The sequence below is a fragment of the Erythrolamprus reginae genome, chromosome 8 (assembly GCF_031021105.1).
Source record: "Erythrolamprus reginae isolate rEryReg1 chromosome 8, rEryReg1.hap1, whole genome shotgun sequence".
In the NCBI taxonomy this organism is placed as follows: domain Eukaryota; kingdom Metazoa; phylum Chordata; class Lepidosauria; order Squamata; family Dipsadidae; genus Erythrolamprus; species Erythrolamprus reginae.
The window spans coordinates 25,624,356-25,645,574 of NC_091957.1; the positions used below are offsets into that span (position 1 = coordinate 25,624,356).

General features: G+C 44.2%; 1 protein-coding gene across 9 annotated transcripts in view; it reads right to left on the bottom strand.

The window, feature by feature from the left end:
- The window catches only part of EIF4G3 (eukaryotic translation initiation factor 4 gamma 3), a 104,076-nt gene that overhangs the window by 10,116 nt on the left and 72,741 nt on the right, over positions 1 to 21,219 (bottom strand). For all 9 annotated transcript variants that reach the window (XM_070759378.1, XM_070759376.1, XM_070759375.1 and 6 more), the window contains 7 exons: positions 14,209 to 14,379; positions 13,260 to 13,457; positions 11,263 to 11,409; positions 9,607 to 9,843; positions 8,848 to 8,952; positions 8,448 to 8,580; positions 334 to 428 (listed from right to left, as the gene is read on the bottom strand). In XM_070759378.1, the coding sequence (XP_070615479.1) occupies positions 334 to 428; positions 8,448 to 8,580; positions 8,848 to 8,952; positions 9,607 to 9,843; positions 11,263 to 11,409; positions 13,260 to 13,457; positions 14,209 to 14,379 (1,086 nt within the window). The remainder of the gene's footprint in view (positions 1 to 333; positions 429 to 8,447; positions 8,581 to 8,847; positions 8,953 to 9,606; positions 9,844 to 11,262; positions 11,410 to 13,259; positions 13,458 to 14,208; positions 14,380 to 21,219) is intronic.

A 21,219-nucleotide genomic window follows, 5' to 3' on the forward strand; every position in this document is an offset into this window, starting at 1 on the left:
GTATGCCGCCCCTCTCCGCAGACTATGCTGGCTGGAGAATTCCGGGAGTTGAAGTCCACAAGTCTGAAAAGTTGCCATGTTTGGGGACCCCTGCTCTGGAAGCTGTAGCTGGCAAGTTTTCAAAAGTTGCCATGTTTGAAGATCTCTGGTTTAAGATGAGACTCCGTCCAATTCAAACTCCGCTCCACCCCCACATCTCAAAGGTGTCCTTGCAACAATGTGGAAATGCTTTGTTGGTGCCGCCCGCAGGTTAGCTTTCTGACAACCCCCCCCCCCCCCCCCCCCAATAATTCTGCTACAAGCCCAAGAAAGGACCTCAGCCCTCATACCTACCTTGGTGATTTTAAGGAACTTGGAGGGGTCCAGCACACGACTGTTTTTTGCCCCCTGCACGGTGTTCCAGCCTCCCTCTTCTACCCTCTGGACACCTGCATGAGTCGAAAATGATCTTGTGTAAAAATTTGTCCCGTCTGTTCAGTTCTACAAGGGTCACCCAGAAATTTAATGCACCACATTTTTTCCCCTCAGCCTACAGTAATGGTACGGATGCGAAACTTCAGGTGTACATTATTTGAATTGTCAGGAGTGCGTATGTAAATTTCTTCAGAGAGATAGCGTAGCTGCAGCAGCATTTCGAAAGGGCATCTGTAAGGAATGTACGTTACAAGCAGCGTTTCGTCGGTGAATTTCTCACTGGGGAGAAAGAAACTGTTCGGAACATTCACAAACGATTGTGTACAGTTTATGGAGAATCTGCAGTCGACAGAAGTACAGTTAGTTGCTGGGCACAGAGGGTGAGGCTATTAGAAGACAGTTCAGCAGAGCTCTAAGATTTGCAGCGCTTGCAGTAGTCAGCCACAAGATGCAGCTGATGTTTGGACCATTAAAGGATGCCATTCATGGAAGACATTTTGAGGATCACGAAGAGGTGATTCGCACAGTGCAGAAATGGCTTCGTGACCAGAACAAGGAGTGGTACCGACAGGGCATACACGCCCTTGTGTCTCACTGGAAGAAGGCCATAGAACGGGACGGAGATTACGTGGAAAAACAGGGAGTGTAAAAGAAACATCATTCTTTCTTGTGTGTAAGTTTCTTTTTTTTTTTTTTTTTTTTTATCAATTTTTTTATTATTTTTCATAAAACAGACATACAGACGTACAAACATTAAACATAAAATGGGGATGTATTTCCCCGCTTCTTTTGAAAGTATACATTCAAATAGAGAAAAGAATACATAATCAAACATTTGTTGAATGTTAAAAAGTCTAGTAAAAAATTTTCAAATCTTAAATGCAATATTAGTACAGTATAAGTAAAAATGCTTAATATGTTATTTAAGTGTAATATATTCATCTAATCAAACATTCAAACTAATCTCAATTACTAAGCATACATAAAACAAAATTTTTAATATATCGCTTGTGAGTAAACAACTATGTCAAAATCATCAACAAATACATCTAATATTGTTATTACCTAAATAAAAACAGATCTATCTCTTATTTTTTCTTATCTAACCATTTATATATGTTGTTCCATGTTTCATAAAATTTTGTATCTTCTTGATCGTTTAATCGTCTTGTCATCATATCCATTTCAGCGCAATCTAATATTTTAGCTATAACTTCTTCTTTCTTGGGGATTTCCTCCCCCTTCCAGTTTTGCGCGTATATTATTCTAGCCGCAGTTAATATGTGTATAATTAAGTAAAGAGTTTCCTTCTTATAAGTCTGATTAGTAATTCCTAATAAGTAAAATTCCGGGGTGTTATCTATGTCATATTTTAATATTTCTTTTAATATCTTCTCAATCATCTTCCAATAAGTTTTAGCTTTGCTACATGTCCACCATTGATGGTAATAAGTTCCTATATCTTTCTTGCATTTCCAACAGAGTGGGGATGTTTTAGGAAACATTTTAGCTATCCTGTTAGGTGGAAGGTGCCATCTATAAAACATTTTAATTTGGTTTTCTTTTAATGAAACTGACTTGGTCATTTTCCAATTATTAATCCAGACTTTTTCCCAAGTATCTATATCTATTTCCTTGCCTATATTTCTGCACCATCTTATCATGGTATCTTTTAGAGTCAACTCTATATTTTTGTGAGCGATAAGAAATTTATATATTTTCCCTATCATTTTTACTGAATTATTAATAATTAAATGACTTAGCAAATTCTTACTTTTATTAAAAGTATAAAGAGTTATATCCTTCTGGTATCTGGATCGAATCTGGGCATAATGCCACCAATCTATTATTATCCCTTCTTCTTGTAGTTTATTCCTAAGCTTTAGCTTCATCTGATCATTTAATAATTCTTTATATCTATAAAATATTTTCGTGTCTTTTATAGATTTTGGATGTGTTATTGCTTCTAGGGGGGCTATCCATTCTGGAACATTTAAGAAGTGATTTTTCTTTATGTCCTTCCAAACCTCTAGTAAATACTTCCTTAATGTGTGTCTTTTAAAATATGAGTGATTTTTTTCCTTGTCATACCATATAAATGCATGCCAACCCAGCATAAGATCATGTCCTTCTAAATTTAGTATTCTTTTATTCTCTAAGGTTATCCAATCTTTAATCCATGTTAAGGCGGCGGCCTGATAATATAATTTCCAGTTTGGAAGACCAAATCCTCCTCTTTCTTTAATGTCTTCCAAACAGTTTATTTTTATCCTTGCTTTTTTCCCTTGCCATATAAATTTTTTAACTAAGTTTGTCAAAGTTTTAAAGAAAGTTCCCCCTGGGTTTATTGGAATTACCTGAAAGAGAAATAAAACCTTAGGCAAAATATTCATCTTGATTGTGGCAATTCTTCCTAAAAATGATATTTTCAGGTTGTTCCATGTTTCTAAATCTTTTTTAATTTCTGATAATAATTTTATATAATTATCATTTTTTAAAGTTATTGTTTTCGCTGTTAAATTTATTCCTAAATATTTTACTTTCTTTACGGTTTTTATTCCAGAAATATTTTCTAATTTAGTTTCTTGTATTTTATTCATATTTTTGGTTAAGAAAGAAGTTTTACTTTTATTTATCTTTAAACCTGCTACCTTTCCGAATTGTTCAATAGTTTGCAATAAAGAAGGGACAGTTGTTATCGGTTCTTCAATTATAAACGTTAAGTCATCTGCAAAAGCTTGGAGTTTGTAAGTTTCGTCTCCTATAGTTAAACCTTTTATTTCGGAATCCGCTCTTATTTTAATTAATAAAGTTTCAAGTGTCATAATAAATAACAATGGTGATATAGGACATCCTTGACGAACTCCCTTGTTTATATCAAGTGCTTGTAATTGGTTATTATTTAATATTATTTTAGTCGTTTGTTTTGAGTATATAGTATCTATTAAATTAACAAATTTTGAGCCAAATCTCATTTTGTTTAATTGCATTTTTATAAATGTCCAGTTAACGTTGTCAAAGGCCTTTTGAGCATCTAAGAACATTAAGGATGCTGTCTTATCTGGATGTTGTTCATAGTATTCTAATGTATTTATTACTGTTCTAAGGTTATTTTTAATTTGTCGCCCTGGTAGAAATCCATTTTGGTCTTGATGTATTATTCCATTTATAATTCTTTTAAGTCTATCTACATAAATGGCAATAAATATTTTATAATCTACATTTAATAAAGATATGGGTCTATAATTTTTGATTTTTAGTGGGTCAGTACCGGATTTGTGTATTAAAGTTGTCAGCGATTCTGACCAAGATTTCGGAATTTTACCCTCAAGTCTACATGAATTAAAAATTTCTAACATATAGTTTCTTAGTATTTCGTTGTCTATCTTATACCATTCTGCCGGTATAGCATCCGGACCAGTGGCCTTATTGTTTTTCTGTTTTTTAATTATAGTTAGGAGTTCTTCCATTGTTATTGGACCATCCAACATAGTCTGTTGATCTTCTGTTATTTGTGGTAATTTTGAAGCCTGTAAGTAATTAAAAACCTCATCTTCACTAACATTGTCTTTGGCATAAAGATCTTTATAAAAGTTATAAACGATGTCCGCCTTTCCTTCTGTATCATATTTTATTGTACCATCTTTGTCTTCTAATTTTTTTATCAATTTGGATTGACTCTGCTTTCTAAGTTTATATGCTAACCATCTGCCTGATTTATTTGCATGTTCAAAATAATGTTGTTTTGCTCTTTTAATTTTTTCAGTTATTTGATTTTGTTCTATAATTCTAATTTTATGTTTAATTACATTTATTTCTGTTTTAAAGTCTCTGTTCTTGGTGTGTTGCTGCGATGCAGATTCCAGTTGTTTTAATTCATTTATTAGTTGTACGTACTTTAATTTATTTTCCTTATTGTATTTTGCTGTGTAAGATATTGTTAACCCTCTTATATAAGCTTTGAGTGTATCCCATATATTCTGTGGAGTGGTGTCTGGGGTTTTGTTAATCTCAAGAAATATTTTTAATTCCTTTTCGATCCAATCTTTATATTTCTTATCATTTAGTATAATTCTATTCATCCGCCAAATATTCTGTTTGTTGTTCCTTCTTATATAGACCACTATTGGGTTGTGGTCAGCCCATGTATTAACATCTATCTCTACTTCCCTTATTTCTTCTGCAACCATTTTTGATGTCCATACCATGTCTATTCTTGTCCAGATTTTGTGGGGATTAGAATAAAACGTAAATTGTCTTTTATGGGGGTGTCTTTCCCTCCATATATCATTTAGCAATAATTCTGTTTTCATTTTTTGGAAAGTACTAGGTAGTAGATTTCTTTTTGTTTTTTTCCTTTTATTATGGCTCCCTCCCCCTGAATGGTCTAATTGCCTATTCACAATAGCATTAAAATCACCTATTATTAATACATTCTCAATAGCTAAGTCTATTATTATTTGATGTAAATTTTTATAAAATATCATTTGGTCTTCATTGGGAGCATAAATAGAAACAGCCACTATAGGTCTAGGTTCAATATCAACTTGTACAATCAATATTCTACCATCATTATCCTTATATATCTGTTTGGAATTTATAGAATTCTCTACATACATCACCACACCTCTTTTTTTTTGATCTGCTAATGCAGCATACATTTTTCCAATTTTGGGATTCAACAATAATTTTTGGTTATCTTTTTTGATATGTACTTCTTGTAATATTGCAATTTGAGCATTTTGGTTTCTGATTTTAGAGAAGATTTGTTTCCTTTTCCTTGGTTCATTAAGTCCGTTAACGTTTACCGAAAAGATCTTTAGATCTTTAGTTGTTGTCATTTAGTGGGTTTTTTGGTTTCTCGCTGAGGCTGAACTCTTCTTATAGCACCTTGGTCCTGCTCTATTGCTAGAGCTGTGGCCCCCAATAGTTCTTCTTGTTGGATTGCTAGTATCTCCCCTGATTGCTGTTGTGCTGGTTGTTGATGAGCCTCTTGTTGTTTATCTGAAAAGTCCATGTGGCTGATGCCACTATTTTCAAAGAAATACCTAGCTTGTTCTACATTTTCCAGCTTGTATCTTGTAGAACGCCATGTCAGAGAAAGACCTTGTGGGATTAACCAACGATAGGTTATATTTTCTTTGATCAAAATTCTGGTAAGAAACTGGTAATCTCTTCTGCTCTCTCTGACACTTCTTGGAACTTGTTTTAATATTTTTATTTCCACTCCTTGATGTTGGAGTTTGGAGTTTCTTGCCCAATGGAGTATGTCATCTCGCAAAGTTTTCCTGGTGAATTTGATATGAATCTCTCTTGGAAGATTGTGGCGACGGATGTAACTATTCGAAGTCCTGTAAACTTCATCGATTTCTTTCACTAGCGCAGCAGGATCCTCCTGGAGTATACCTCCAATCGTTTCCGCCATAGTCATTTTTAAATCTTCATCTTTTTCCTCTTTCATGTTCTGAAATCGTAGTCCATACGAAGCACGTTGCATCTCCAGCTGAATAATTGATTCATCATGTCTTCTGTGTCTTGCATCAGCTCTCCCTTCGAGATAATCAATTCTTTTTGCGTTTTTGTCGGATTTCTCTTCAACCTTTTTCACTCGATCATCACTTTCTTGTAGTGTTTGTTGGATCTCCTTTATCTGGTCTTTCACCTCGCCCATATCAGCTTTCAGTTGGGCCATCTCCTTTTTAAATTCTGCCAAATCTGCTTTTATAGCTTCCCTTTGTTGTGTTGCATCCTCTTTTATAACCTCTCTTTGTTGGGTGGCATTCTCAAGAGATTTAAAGATAGAGTCCTGCATATTGTTTAAAGTTTCTTGTAATGTTGCAAAGTTGGGCTGCGTTGTTTTGTCTTTTTCTTTATCCTTGGAAGACATAGCTGAGGCCTGGTGTGTCGGGGAAGGACGTGGGGACACTTGTGGAGAAGAGATTGTTGCAGTAGGTTGTTTTTTGACTGTTTTAACAACGGTTGAATAAGTTGACATTATCAATTTTGAATCCGCTGTTTAAAATTTTGAGTTAATTTAAATCAATCTAAATTTATATATAGTGAAAAGGAGAAAATTTCTATAAATTCCAAATCTATTCAATCTGTTTTATTAGCGGTTACGCTTAAATTATAACTATTCAATTATCAAGAAAGTTCAAAATTCAAAATCCAATATATATTGTTATTAATTATTTTAAAAATTTAAATTGTCTTTAAAAATTTAAAGATATAATACCTCAGGAAACTAATATAAAACTTTTAGGAATAAAAAACCAGTAAAAGTTAAAAATAAATGGTCTAATAAAAAGACAAAATAAATGACAGCAAAGAAAGAGTAATAACTATTTTAAAAAGGGAAAGTTTGAAAAAATACAAAGAAAAAAAAAGAAGAGAAAAAAGATTTAATAAGGCAGCAAGAAGAGGGAGAAAAAGGGAGAGAAAAAAAAAAGAAATGGGGAGTATTTCAATTCAAATAATTAAAATAGAGCAGGAAACCAAGGTTTGCTAACAATGCATAGTCTTCAATTCAAACTTCTTTCAAAAATAGAAATAAAAAGAAGGAAAATCAGAAGGAGAACAAAGAAAGAGTTAATTAATCAAAAAGAAACACAATATGTATAGTTATGTTCTTCTTATAAATCAGGAAATTATATTAGATGAATAAAGAGTGTGAATCCCAATGTCAGAAAATACAATTGTACTTAATCCCAATTGCAGGTCTCACGAAAAAAAAAAAAAAAGTCAAATTAATAATTTTCTTGTAGTTAAAATGGAGTCTATGTTCTTTTCCAAATTCAAGACAAAGGCAAAAAAAATAGATCCCAAGATGGAGTCAGGTTAGAAATCAGAAGTTCATATGAGCAGGCAGATGTGAAAAGGTTCTCAGAAGAAAAAATAATCCCAAGGAAAAAAAGCAATCAGCAAGTAATCCAAAGTAGTTCAAAGACAGTCAACAAGTAATCCAAGTAGGTTAATCCAAAGGTAAATATTCCAAAGGAAAGGTATCAGTTCCTTCTATTTCCCATTTATTTTCAAGTTGTTATATAATGATATTATGTTGCAAAGACAACAGGATGAGAGAAAAAAAAATAAGGCAACAAAGTTATATTCCTCCGCAGTTAAGATGTCAGCCCAGAACACAATGTTTTAACAGACTATAAAAAAGAAATTTTAGTCATCTTTACTAACTTCTTTTAAGCATTGAAATCTTCTAAATAGCCATTTCCAGTTCAAAATCTTTTATTAAAGCATAGAGTAAGAAAAAATATTTTATAGATTCCAAAATTCAAATACAAGATGGAAACAATGAAGATGAGAGAATTTAGTCTCGGCTGTTATTTGCGGATGAGACTCAGAAAAAAAAAACTTTCACTTTCGCCTCGTTAAAAAAAAAACTTTCCCTTGAGGCTTGCGAACGATCAAATCTTCAGATTTTGGTCTTGAAACAAAGAGGAAATTTTTTACCTTGAGTCCTTTATCGGATGTATTCTTTTTCAGTTAGATAAATGTAGAACTTTCAATTTAGAGCTTTTTCTCAGCTTCCCGCTGGGTGAGGGGAGAAAGCGCTGGCCGGTCCTCTCAGACGAAGAGGATCGGTTCTCCCGTCTTCGAAGCTGCGGGGCGAACCGCTGCCTCTGGAGTCTCAGCGATGGCTCCTCGGGCAGAGGGGAGCCCCCTGTTCTGGGATCGGGCCATCCGAGCCCGATCCGATCGCGAATGCGACCTTCGAAGGGGGTAGAAGGGATCGCTTGGCAGAGCCCTGCCAAGGATGTCCCGCCGCGATCACCGCCAAACCGGAAGTATGCTTGTGTGTAAGTTTCATTGTGTTCAATAAATAATTGTTGGAGAAAAAAAATGTGGTGCATTACTTTCTGGGCGACCCTCGTAGCTGCAGCCCTCCACTGATCAACCACATCCACAAGCTGGAAAGCTGCTCTCCTGGGGCTTCTGGGAGGCAGCGTGGCCAGACCCATGGGCTGCTGGTTCTGACCCAGCTGGGAAAGCACCCTTCTGGAAGGGCCCTGTCGCCTTACCCGTCCGCCTCTTGTCTTTGGTCATCAGCTGTTGGACTTTCCGCTGCTCTTCCTGCTCCTCTATTTTAGCTTCCTTGTGAATCTGCTCGATGGTCTTTGGGCCTTGATCTGCCCTCCGGGACACCCAGTTGCACTGGAGGAGGAAGGAAGGCAAGAAACGGCAGCGACTGAGAGGCGGCTCTTCTCCACTCTCCGGCAAAGGTACGGGAAAGGGGGAGGACGCCCTGGAAAGCTTATCATCCCTGGGGATAGACAGACCCAGGAGAGCCGGAGAGGGGAGGGCAGAAACCTCCTCCGACCTCCAGCTTGGAGCCACGCCACCCACCCAGCTCCCCGGAGGAAGAGGAGGAGGGGAAGAATCCAGAGCCATCTGCGACCTCTTACCTCAGCAGACACATACCTGCCGAAGGTCAATTACATCCTGCAGCATGAACCGAATTCGGGAGGAGGTTTTTCTCTCCTTGACAATTTTCTCCATTTGATTGAAATACTGGTCCATTCGAGGCTGGGAGAGAGAACGGAAGGAATCCCATTACATGCCGACCTCCTCTCCCCCCAACCCTCCAAGCAGTGAAGAGCTACAAATTTTTTTACTACCACACTGTGGGCGTGGCTTGCTGATCATATGACCATGTAGGAGTGGTTTGATGATCACGTGACCAGGGTGGCTTAAAGGTCATGTGATTGGCTGAAAGGTGGCCAACTTGACATCACTCACGTCAAGGGTTTGGGTTACAGTTAGGGTGCCTGGCCTCTCCTCACCTCAAAGAGATACAATTTCCTGTTCTATTTACTATTACTCCAAAATATACTATTTACTATTACTCCAAAATATACTATTTAATTCCCTGTATATATGCCATATGTGTGCATACCTATTACACACAGGCATACAAAAATATACATTATCTACTATATAAACTGCATGTATACACATACACACACACACATCCCTCTTCTAAAATTACGCACATTAATTTACTGCGATAGGAAAAACATACCCAGGGCCCAGAAGGAAAAAAAAGAAAAAAAATTCACATTTTTCCTACTGGTTCTGCATACCTGACCTTACCCGTAGGAGCCCATCACTGCCTTCAAGGTTCCAGGGGCGTGAGACCTCTGGCAATCCCAAAACCCATCTTCCCCGCCCAGCCCCTACCTTGGCCTTCTCAAAGTCCAGGTCTTTGCCGATGGTGGTCAGCAGGCGACACAAGCACTCTAAGGATTCCTCGTCGTGGTTCTTCAGCAGCTTCACCACGCAGTCGTGCATGATCGCTTCCGTCAACATCTTCAGCTTGAAAAGCTCTCCAATGAACTTGATGTTGCCGATGGAGCGCCTTCGGGCCTTGTCCTTGGCCTCCTCCAGTTCGTCGTGAAGCCGAGTCCTCTCCTCTGGCTGAGGGAGAATGGGGAAGTGGGGGGGAGGGGGGAAGGCGCAAGGAGAGGCCTGAGCAAAGGAGCCACCGGCTACCTACCACTCTCTCCTCCGTTCCCAACTGCCTTCCCTAGACCAGCTGCTGGGAAGGATTCCCTCCCTCCCTAGGCTTATAAACTGCTTCGTAGTGCTTTTACAGTCGTATCTAAGCCGTTTACAGAATCAGCTTCTTGCCCCCAACAATCTGGATCCTCATTTTACCCACCTCGGAAATAAGTTTATTTCCTGAGATAATATTACAATGCAAGAAAATGGTTTGTAACCATAGGAAAGGCTGATGTAAGCCGTAATCAGTATGTAATCATGCGTTAGCTAACTGTGCTGCAACCTGATTGGCTGTAACCTATATATAAGGAGTAACACCCCTGCATGGGTGTAGTTTGTGCTGGGTGGTTTGTTATAGTGGTTTTGTGAGTTGGTGGTTTAGTGCTTAGTGGTTTGCAGTGTTTGCAGTGGTGGATAGTATTGTGATAAGTTTATTTAGAGAAACATTTTGCTAAGAAGAAAAGTAAAATATATTTTTACAAGAAAACATGCTGCACTGTTTTTTATTGAAGACTTCAATTAGGTATAGTGGTACCTGTACTTACAAACTTAATTCGTTCTGTGACCAGGTTTTTAAGTAGAAAAGTTTGTAAGCAGAAGTAATTTTCCCCATAGGAATCAATGTAAAAGCAAATAATGCTTGCGACTCCACCCAAAGGGAGGGTGGAGGCCCTGTTTCCTCCCAGGAGATTCCTAGAGAGGCTCCACAGGGGCTTCTCCCTGCCTTTTCCGGGCCTGTTTCCTCCCAGGAGATTCCTAGAGGCCCCACAGAGGCTTCTCCCTGCCTTTTCTGGGCCTGTTTCCTCCCAGGAGATTCCTAGAGAGGCCCCACAGAGGCTTCTCCCTGCCTTTTTCAGGCCTGCTTCCTCCCAGGAGATTCCTAGAGAGGCCCCACAGAGGCTTCTCCCTGCCTTTTCTGGGCCTGCTTCCTCCCAGGAGATTCCTAGAGAGGCCCCACAGAGGCTTCTCCCTGCCTTTTCCAGTTACAGTTTCAGAGGCTCGGGTTTGTAAGTGGAAAATGGTTCTTGAGAAGAAGCAAAAAAGTCTTGAACACCCGGTTCTTATCTAGAAATGTTCGTAAGTAGAGGCATTTGTAGGTAGAGGTACCACTAGTTGTGAACTGTGGCTAGTTGGTGCGCAAAACTCTCCCCCAACAGGATGGCAGGCTGAGTCAACCTGGAGCTGGTGGTGAGATTTGAACTGCTGAACCACAGCCAGCAGTCAGCTGAAGGAGCCAGCAGTGTTGCACTCTAACCACTGCACCATCCCAGCTCTTCCAGGCAACAGCCAACCTCCGCATGCAGGAAGGGTAGGGGAGGCCTCGGCTACACTCACGGTGGTGGCGGCCTCCAGCTCCTTCTGCTTCTTCTCGAAGACGTCATCATCAGCCTTGTCCTTTTCAAATTCTTTCTGGCAACGGTTCAGCAACAACTTGCGGAAGTTGACTGTGCTGCCGGGCTTGTCAGCCATGGGCACTTTCAGCTTCGGAAGGAAGGGGGGGAAAAAGAGCAGGCCGAGGTGTGAATGAAGGAGGAGGCCTGCCTGCAGCCGCCATTGGCGCTTGCCCTCTCAGTTCGACAGCGCCCGGGTTAAGGACCTGCCCCAACTACTTCCCAAGAAAGTAAGAGCTCTGAAAAGGGGCTTCCACTTTTACTGAGAGAGGGATTGGGGAGAAGTCAGGCGCTGGGGTCTGAAAATTCAGGCGCAAAGCTTTGTTAGATTAACTTTCCACTTTTCAACCCTTCCCCCTCCACCCTGAACCCCCATATCCATCTGTAAATATGCCAGAAAGGTGTATTGAAAATTGCCTGAGGTAGGCTGGTGAGAACAGTTTTAATTTATTAAATTAAATTAATTAAATTTATAAGCCGCCCAACTCCTTGGATCCTCAGAACACTGCAACATTGGATATACCCAGCTGGGACTGGGCCAGGGGACGCCGCTGCATATGATAGGAACTCAACACTCCCTTTAAGCTCCCAAGCAAAAGCATGCAAACTATGTGACCCCAACAGGACCAGATTGCCTGAACTGTTGGCACGCCGCTGGTGATGTCACGATGGCATCATGGATTCGGTTTGGTCAGTCTTAGTACTGTGTGTATAACTAGTTGGGTTTTCCAATATATATCCTAAGCCAGCAATGTATGGTTAAAGGAATTAGCACAATACTGCTTTAAGAACTGGTGTTGCAGTCAGCTATAAGAGGGAGTCAGCAGCGTCTCTCTTTCTTGGAGCCTGGAGCTGTGAGACTCTCCCTGATATTTCTTTGATTTTATGCTGGTTTGTCTATTTATTTTATTTATTTATTTATTAGATTTGTATGCCGCCCCTCTCCATAGACTCGGGACTATTCTATTGTAAGGACTGCTATGTGTAGTAAGAACTATTGTGTTCTAATGTTAATCTGTATATACACCTCCAAAAATAAAGGGAACACTCAAATAACACATCTTAGAATCTAAATGAATGAAATATTCTCATTGGATACTTTGTTCTGTACAAAGTTGAATGTGATGACAACAAAATGAAAGTGATTGTAAATCAGTGTTGCTTCTTAAATAGACAGTTTGATTTCACAGAAGTTTAATTTACTTGGAGTTATATTCTGTTGTTTAAGTCTTCCCTTTATTTTTTTTGAGCAGTGTATATTGATTGAGGTTTGTACTGTATATGTATTGAGAATATTGATTGCTGTATTTGTGAATGAATAGGAATGTTACTGATTATGATATTTGCCCAATGTAAATAATATTTATACATTTAATGTATGTGGTCTGGTTATTGGAGTACTGCTCATATCTCGGGAATATTAGCTGGGTATCTGCTACCTTCACGTTTCCTCTATACATCTTTTGTATCTCAAGGGTAAATCTGCTAACTCCTTATCACCTAACAGCTGGTGCTGGCCTGTGGGCGTCCCCATCTTTTTTGGGGAATTTTTGGTGATTTTTTTTACTGTTTTGAAGGTTCTCCCTGTCCTACTGCTTATAAAAGGGCCCTCACCCCTCGGGTTAATACTGACCTTTATTTCTTCGCCCGAAGCACAGATGATCAACCCCTCAGCTGTGCTTCAAGCCTGTGCTAGCTACTGAGCATGTGCGGAAGCCAAATAGCATGAGGAAACGCATCTGTGTGTGAGCGGACTGTGAGCGCACATGCAAAAATGTCACGATGAGAACCAATGGCGAAGGTAAGTGGAACCCACCCTTCCCTTTCAGAATGGCAGTCTTCCAATAGGGTCCTGACAGCTCACTTCTGAATTCTGATGTAGGATCTGAGCCCAGAGGGTTTCCCCTGACCCCACCCTGACCTCCTTTGGCCGGGTCTTACCATGACCAGGCCCCTGCACATGTTGGCATAGGCCACGGAGAAGCTGGGCTCATCAATGGCCTTCTCGAACACCAGGTCAATGACCCCTTTCAGCCTCTCTTCCGTGTCCACCGTCAGGTCAGTCACTTGCTTCATGAGCTGGTTGAACATCTGCGGGGTCAGCTTGTTCAAGATGCTGCGGACCTTGCGGAAGAGCTCCTGGAGGGGAGGAGGAGAGGAAGACGCATCTGCCACTAATTCCTGACAGCCAGCCAAGAAAGAAATTTCCTGGGGATCCCCACGCCCCCATTCCAAGCCCTCTATTCCTGCTGAGGTCTGGGCAGGTGATGAAGGGACGGGACGCAACAACAACCAGGTCTGCAGAGCCCATCCAGCACCAGCAGCCCCTCCCCTGGCAAACAAGGCAGAAGAAAGCACTATATGCGGTCGCCATCTTGTTTTTGGCTCCATTTTTAGGGGAAATTTTAACTTTTTAAAAAATTATTTATTTTTTCTTCTGAGCAGAAGCAGAGTTTCCAGTACTGTGCGTTTGGTCACTCATCTTGCTTTTGGCTTTTTTTTAATTTAAAAAATGGATTTTTATTTCTTCTGAGCATGTGCAGACATCAAGTTTCCAGCACTGTGCATGCAGTTGCCATCTTTGTTTTGGCTTCTTTTTTGGGGGGTGGGGGGTTAATTTTTTTTAAAAAAATAATATTTTTTCTTCTGAGCATGTACAGAAGCAGAGTTTCCATCACTGTGCACATGGCCACCATCATGTTTTTTGCTTTTTATTTCGGATTTTTCGGCACTGACTGTGCATGTGCGCCATGAGGTGCAGCCACGCAGCATGGGAGGAAGCGAACCACCCGTGAGGTAAGTTAGAACCCACCCCTGCATTGGTGTCCTTGTCTCTTAAGTGTGCGCCAATTGCAGGGCCACTCCCTCAACGTCTTTCCATGCGCCCCACCTGGGTTTTGATGTTCTCGGGGTCCTCCACTTGGGTCTCTCTCTTCAGGCTCGGCTTCCAGGCGTTCTCGGCTTTCTTCAGGTGGACGTCCTCTTTGACGCAAACCGTGATGATCTTCCTGGGCTCCCTCCTCTGGCTCGGCTGAGACCTCCGCGGCCCGACATTCAGCAGCTAAGACAAAACAAATGAGTCGTCCAGGCTATCACATCTGGCTTTTTAAAAATGGGAGGGAAACAACCTGCACTCCAGTCACAGACAAATGCTCTTCGTGGATGGTTTGCCCTCTTTCTTTTTTGATGTTCCTATGAACTGTCACCAGAAGGATTTTGGACTTGGAAGACGGAAGGTTATTGGAAACGAAGATGAAATCCTATCGCTGGCAGCTTCCTGATCAAACCAGCATCCAGAAGGTCTACTGGGGCGATCAGGAGCCCAAGACCAAAGGTGTCCGGCATACAGAATTTCCACAAATGCATATTTAATTATGCATTTGTGGAAATTCTTCATATTAACTGCGGCTAGAATTGTATTTGCACAAAACTGGAAAAGTGACGAGATCCCTAATGATGAGAATGTGATTAGAAAAATATTAGAACGTGCAGAAATGAATAGATGGACCGTTGAACTTACCTGAACGGTCTTCTCGATGCACTGCAAGGAGAGTCCAGGATGGGTAATTCTTCAGTCTGATTGGTAGGGACTGAGTTTAATTTAAATATTAGGCAGGTGCCGCCCCCTTAGCCCTCCAGTCTCATTAAAACGAAGGAGCAGTAAAGTCCAACACATTTATTGAACCATATGAAAAAACACAACAACTTCAAAGAAAGGAACCTTAAACCATAACATGGCCCCTGGTCCAGAACTGGGTGGGTCTGGACTCTCCTTGCAGTGCATCGAGAAGACCGTTCAGGTAAGTTCAACGGTCCTTCTCCAATGCACTTGCAAGGAGAGTCCAGGATGGGATATGCCCAAGAAAAACTTAGAGGGAGGGAGAAGGCTGGACCAGTGGCTCGGCAAAGGAACAAACCTCCTGTAGGACCCTCCTCCCAAAAGCTGCCTCTGATGAAGCATAAGAGTCTATACGATAGTGCTTTATAAAGCTTGAGGGAGCAGCCCAAGTGGCCGCCCGGCAAATGTCCTCTAAAGACGCCTGTGTCCTCCATGCCGTCGAGGTGGCGGCGCTGCGGGTCGAGTGTCCAGTGATGCCATGTGGCACCGGCGAACCTCTAGCTCTGTACGCCTCCGATATACAGTCACGGAGCCACCGGCTGATGGTCTGGGAGGAAACTCTGGACCCCAGAGAACGTGCTGAAAAGGATACAAACAAGGCCTCTGAAGCTCTGAAGGACTGAGTCCTGCGAATATAGATTTTAAGGGCTCTCCTCACGTCCAGCTTGTGCCACCTCAACTCTAAAGGGTGAGTTCCATGTGTACAAAAATCCGGTAGCACGATGTCTTGTGCCCTGTGAAAAGTGGTATTCACCTTAGGTAAGAAAGCCGGGTCCAGCCTAAGGACCACTCTGTCCGGATGAAAGCGACATAAGTCCGGTCTTGTAGACAAAGCCGAAATCTCTGAGACCCTCCTGGCAGACGTAATGGCTACCAGGAAGGCAGTCTTAAGAGTCAACAGCCGTATAGGAACCTGCCGTAGAGGCTCAAATGGAGGTGCTGTGATGGAGTGAAGCACCAAGGACAGGTCCCATGACGGGAAGCGATGAATGACTGGCGGTTTAAGATTAGCCGCCCCTCTCAGGAAGTCTCGTATCCATGGATGTTTGCTCAAGGGGCGATGACTGTCCAATGTAATGATACTGGATAAAGCAGCCACATGCCGACGAAGAGTATTCGGGGCGAGGCCCTTGTCCAGACCTGCCTGCAGGTATGTCAGTACCATAGGAGGAGAAGCTACCTGAGGCTCCACCTGTCGTAGTGCACAGAACTTAGAAAAGGCCTCCCAAGTGGCCTGGTAGATCCTCCTGGTAGAAGGCCTACGGGCAGCCTGTATAGTATCGATAACCGTGTCTGGCAGAGCGTGACTCCTCAGACGTTCCCGCTCAAGCGCCACACGGTTAGCTGCCACCACTGAGGCTCCGGGTGTGACATGGTCCCCTGGAAGAGGGAGATTCGGTGGTCCGGAATCCGCCATGACGGAGCAATTGAGAGTTGCATCAGGTCTGCGAACCAGATCTGACGGGGCCAAAAGGGGGCCAACAACAGCACCTCTGCCTGCTCCTGCAATATTTTCCGAATTACTCTGGGAATGATGGAAACCGGTGGAAACGCATATAAAAGACCCGGAGGCCATCTGAGGCGCAGAGCATCCACTCCTTCCGCTCCCTGGGATGGAAATCGGGAGAAGAAGCGGGGAAGCTGGGAGTTGAGACACGTTGCAAACAAGTCCAGAACTGGCACCCCAAACCTCCTGGTGATCTCTAGGAAGATCCCGGGTTCCAGTTGCCATTCCCCTGGATCTAGTGTCTCCCTGCTGAGCCAGTCTGCACAAACGTTCTCCACCCCAGAGATGTGTTCCGCTGAAAGCGATGCCAGATTGGTCTCTGCCCACCTGAAAAGAGACTCCGACTCTGCCATCAGCCTCCCTGACCGAGTTCCCCCCTGTCGGTTGATGTGGGAACGCGTGGCTACGTTGTCGGTCATAATTAATACGTGCTGATCCTTCACCAGGTGAGCAAAGCTGTGGAGGGCCAGTGACACTGCCTTCAGCTCCAAGAAGTTTATGTTGACGTTGTAAAGGTCCTGCTGCGACCACAGGCCCTGGGCTATTTGTGAGGAAAGATGTGCTCCCCACCCCCGCAGACTCGCATCGGTCGTCACCGTGAGGAATTCCTTGTCCAGAAAGGAGGAACCACTGCTCAAGGCTGGAGACACCCACCACCGGAGAGATCTGCGAACCCTGGCATTGAGGAAAACCTTCCTGCGAGAATGGCTCGATTTCTGCTTCTGAAAGGGGAGAAGGAACCACTGTAATGGTCGAAGGTGGAACCTTGCCCACGGCAGTATGCCAATGCATGACACTAGCGTCCCTAGGAGCTGGGACAGGAATAGCAGACTTGGGTACTGCTGGAGGCGCAGCTCTCTCACCAACCTCCTGATTGTAGATTGCCTGTCCCGTGACAGAAAGACCTCGCCCAGTTCGGAATCTATCGTCGTCCCCAAATGGGCCAGGCGAGTCGTGGGCGTCAGGTGGCTTTTGTCCCAGTTTATGGAAAAACCATGGTCTTCCAGGGTCTGTATGGTTAAGTGTAGGTCCTTTAGTGCCCGATCCGGTGTTCTGGACAAAATCACGATGTCGTCCAAATACGCCATGAGGCGTACCGACTGACATCTGAGGTGCGCCATAAGGACATCCAGCAACTTTGTAAATGCTCTCGGGGCTGATGATAGGCCAAAGGGCATCGCCCTGTACTGGAAATGTGCTCCGGCAATGCAGAATCTGAGAAATTGTCTGTGAGGAGGAAATATTGGGACATGGAGATATGCCTCCTTCAGGTCTATGGAGGACATGAGGTCTCTGTGGCGGATGGCTGCCAGTATTGATCTGAGAGAGTGCATCTTGAACCTCCTGTATTTTACATAGAGGTTCAAGCGCCTCAGGTTCAGAATCAGCCGCACTCCCCCCGACGACTTGGGAATGAGAAAGATCGCCGAGTAGAAGCCCCTGCCTTGCTGTGTCAAGGGAACCTCCTCTATAGCTCCAATGTCCAGTAAGTGCTCGACTTCTTTGAATAGGAGTCTTCTTCTCTCCCCATCTGATGGAACTCGACACGGGAGAAACCTGTGAGGTGGAGGGCAGAAGAATTCTATTCTCAGGCCCTGGCCAACTGTAGATACCGCCCAAGGGTCTGAGGACGTCGCCGCCCATGCTGCATGGAAGGACATCAGTCTTCCGCCCAGACAGCCTCTGAGCTCGGAGTCACTTCGACTTCTTGAAGCCTCTGCTTCCTCCTCTAAAGGGGCGGCGGCCTTGATAAGATCTATTCCTGTCCGCTTGGAAAGACCTATCCGCCCGAAAGGACCCCTGGCCAAATGAGCTCTGAAAATACGGCCTCGACGCCTGGGTGCCCATCGAGGAGGGCTCAGACCGAAAGGACTGCCTTCTCTGATAGGGAGTGAATCTCCTATCCTGCTTCCTGTTTGCCCTAGGCATGACCTTTTTCTTGTCTTTATCCTCCACGAGGACGTCGTCCAGGACCTCCCCAAACAGTTTCTTGCCTTTGAATGGGGCAGATGCCAGGCTCCATTTGGACTTAACGTCCGCCTGCCAGCTCCGGAGCCAAATGAGCCGACGGGAGGCCACAGAGGAGGCCATTGCACGGGAAGCAAATTTGGCGGCGTTGACCGTAGCGTCCGCCGAAAACTCCGTGGCCGCCAGGAGTTTGTTGAGGTCCTGGCGGAGTCTAGTATCTTCCGGATTAACCCTGGATTGCAGTTCTTGGATCCAGAGCATTGTGGCCCTATTGAAGAACGATGCCGCCGAAGCGGCTCGCAGAGCCCAGGCCGCCATCTGGTGAGTCCTGTGCACCACATTTTCCGCTCTCTTGTCCTCTGCTCTGAGACCCTCCTGAGATTCTGAGGGAACCAGGGCATTGGACACCAGGCTCGTCACCGGTTTATCCACCACTGGAAACTCCAGCAGGTCCTCCATCGCCTGGTCAAATGTATAGAATCTGCGATCCAGGTTAGATGGCCCCTGTGCGGCGGCTGGGTTCTCCCACGGGCGCTGGATAGTTTCTCTGAACAGGTGGGAAGACGGAATGTGGACCGTCTCCTGCTTGGGGAAGACAAATAGGCCCCCTGCCGGTTGGGCCGTCTCAGAAGCCGCTGCCTGGTCCCCCTCACCTGCTTGCTCGATGGTCATCTTGGCTTTATTCAAAAGAACCCTGAAAAGGGATGACTTAAAGAGTCCAGGAAAACTGGGTGGTTCAGGGGGCTGCTCATCACCAGAAAGTTCATCCTCAGCCCCACTGAAATCGTCTCTAGATGACCGCTCCTCATCCATTGAGCCTTCCATGGAGAGGGTGACAGGGGCAGTCCAGGGGTCTCTAGACCTCATTGGAGGGAGTCCCACTGGAGACTGCTGATGTTGTTGAGTCCCCACCGCCACACCCTGGGTATAAGCTGTGGCAATGAGGTCTTGCAAGGACTGAGGCATGCTCTGCCAGGCATCATTGGAGCTGCGCAGGCCTGCAGCTGTAGGTGTAAAAGTGGCTGCCTGGCCAGACTGGGGTGCTGGAAAGGCTGGATATGCAGACAGTCCTGCAGCACATTGTCTCTCAGCCCTGGGTGCTGGCAGCCTCACTCTCTCTGGAGACCAATCTCTCTCCGTGGCTGAGCCTACAACCCCTGGCAGGAACGTGGGGGAGGCCATCAAAGGACCGGGTTGACTGGCAGAAGGAACAGGGCCCATTACCTTCTGAGAAGCCTCCAATTGCTTCTCCAGGGCCCGGATGCGCTTTTCTGCTTCCCTCAGCGAGGCCCCCTGAGATACCTTGGCCTTCTGGGGCTTTTCCTTTGGAGTGCTAGGCCCTGCAGAGGGCTCCTCCACCAACTGGCCCGCCTGATCTGCCATATTGCCACGAAAACAAGGAGATTGCCTGAGACAGAAAGAAATCAAGGCCAAAACTCCTCAACTGCTCTGACCAGAAAATGGCAGAATGACAGGCAACTGCTCCACTGCGCCTGCGTGTAGCTAGGGCAGATTCCAGTTGTAACATTAGCGCGCCCAAACAGGCCGGCTAAGCCCCGCCTCGCTTTCAACTTTCCTTGAAGAAAATGGCCGCCGGCCGGTTGCCCTGGCAACCGCAAACACTTTGGGCACGAAACCTCCGACATCGGCCTCCAACAAACATGGCCGTCGGAACTGACAGGCAAACGGCCAGAAGGCTCCCTGCTGTGCCACGGGCAGCGAAATCAGCCCGATTTCATAAGCGTTGTGAGCGGGGCGATCGGGGGGGGCGGGGGTGTGTGGGGGGGGGCGCGGATGTCCTCCGAGGCCTGTTCTGCGCCCCCTCCCCTTGGTTTATTCGCCACGGGGGAGGGCGGACCCCCCCGCGGCGTCAACCGGCTCCTCTCCTCCGGAGTCTACCTCGGAGGTAGTTTCCCCGGGCGCTCACTCCTGAACCCACAAGCCAGGCCCTTGTGTGGGTTCACAGACAAGGAGGAGCTGCAGTCAACTGGATTAGACCCACTGGAGGTCTGAAACCAGAGCTGCCTGAGGAGAAACCCCCAGCTGCACCTAAGAGAAAAAGGGGAAAGAAAAAGACAGATTTAATAATAATCAATACATCAAAAAACATCAAATAACATTTAAAGCCTAAACCTCTCAAACCAATACTATTGGTAGAGCAAAAACTCAAAGTCCCTTTACTGCGACTGAGTTTTTAAGACTGGAGGGCTAAGGGGGCGGCACCTGCCTAATATTTAAATTAAACTCAGTCCCTACCAATTAGACTGAAGAATTACCCATCCTGGACTCTCCTTGCAAGTGCATTGGAGAATAACACTTGCAATTAAGGAGAGAGAACAAACGGAATATTATGAGATATGGTTATTTATTTCATCAACGGCTAGAGAATAAAAATGGAAGTCTGAAATAAAACAAGATCAGCGAAGGAGAGAAAATATGTTAAAATATAGATGTAAACAATATGATTGTTATTATGACTATTAGGATTATTATGTTTAATATTATTATTGCATTCTTATTAGAAGGTATGTTAAGGGGGGGAAATCAGTGGTGAAATCCTACTGGTTTGGGTGTACCGGTAGCTGCTGGTGGTTTAGAGCAGCGTTTCCCAACCGGTGTGCTGCGGCACACTAGTGTGCTGCGAGACACAGGCAGGTGTGCCACCAAGCTCCCCGCCCAATCTGCCCCCTCTCCTCCGCCGCCGCCCCCTGCCTTGGGGCGCGACTTCTCTCGCGGCGGCTGCAGCTTCAGCTCCTCGGGACGAAAGCACTCCCAGCCCTCTCTCGGAGCCCCCTGGCTGGGAGCGC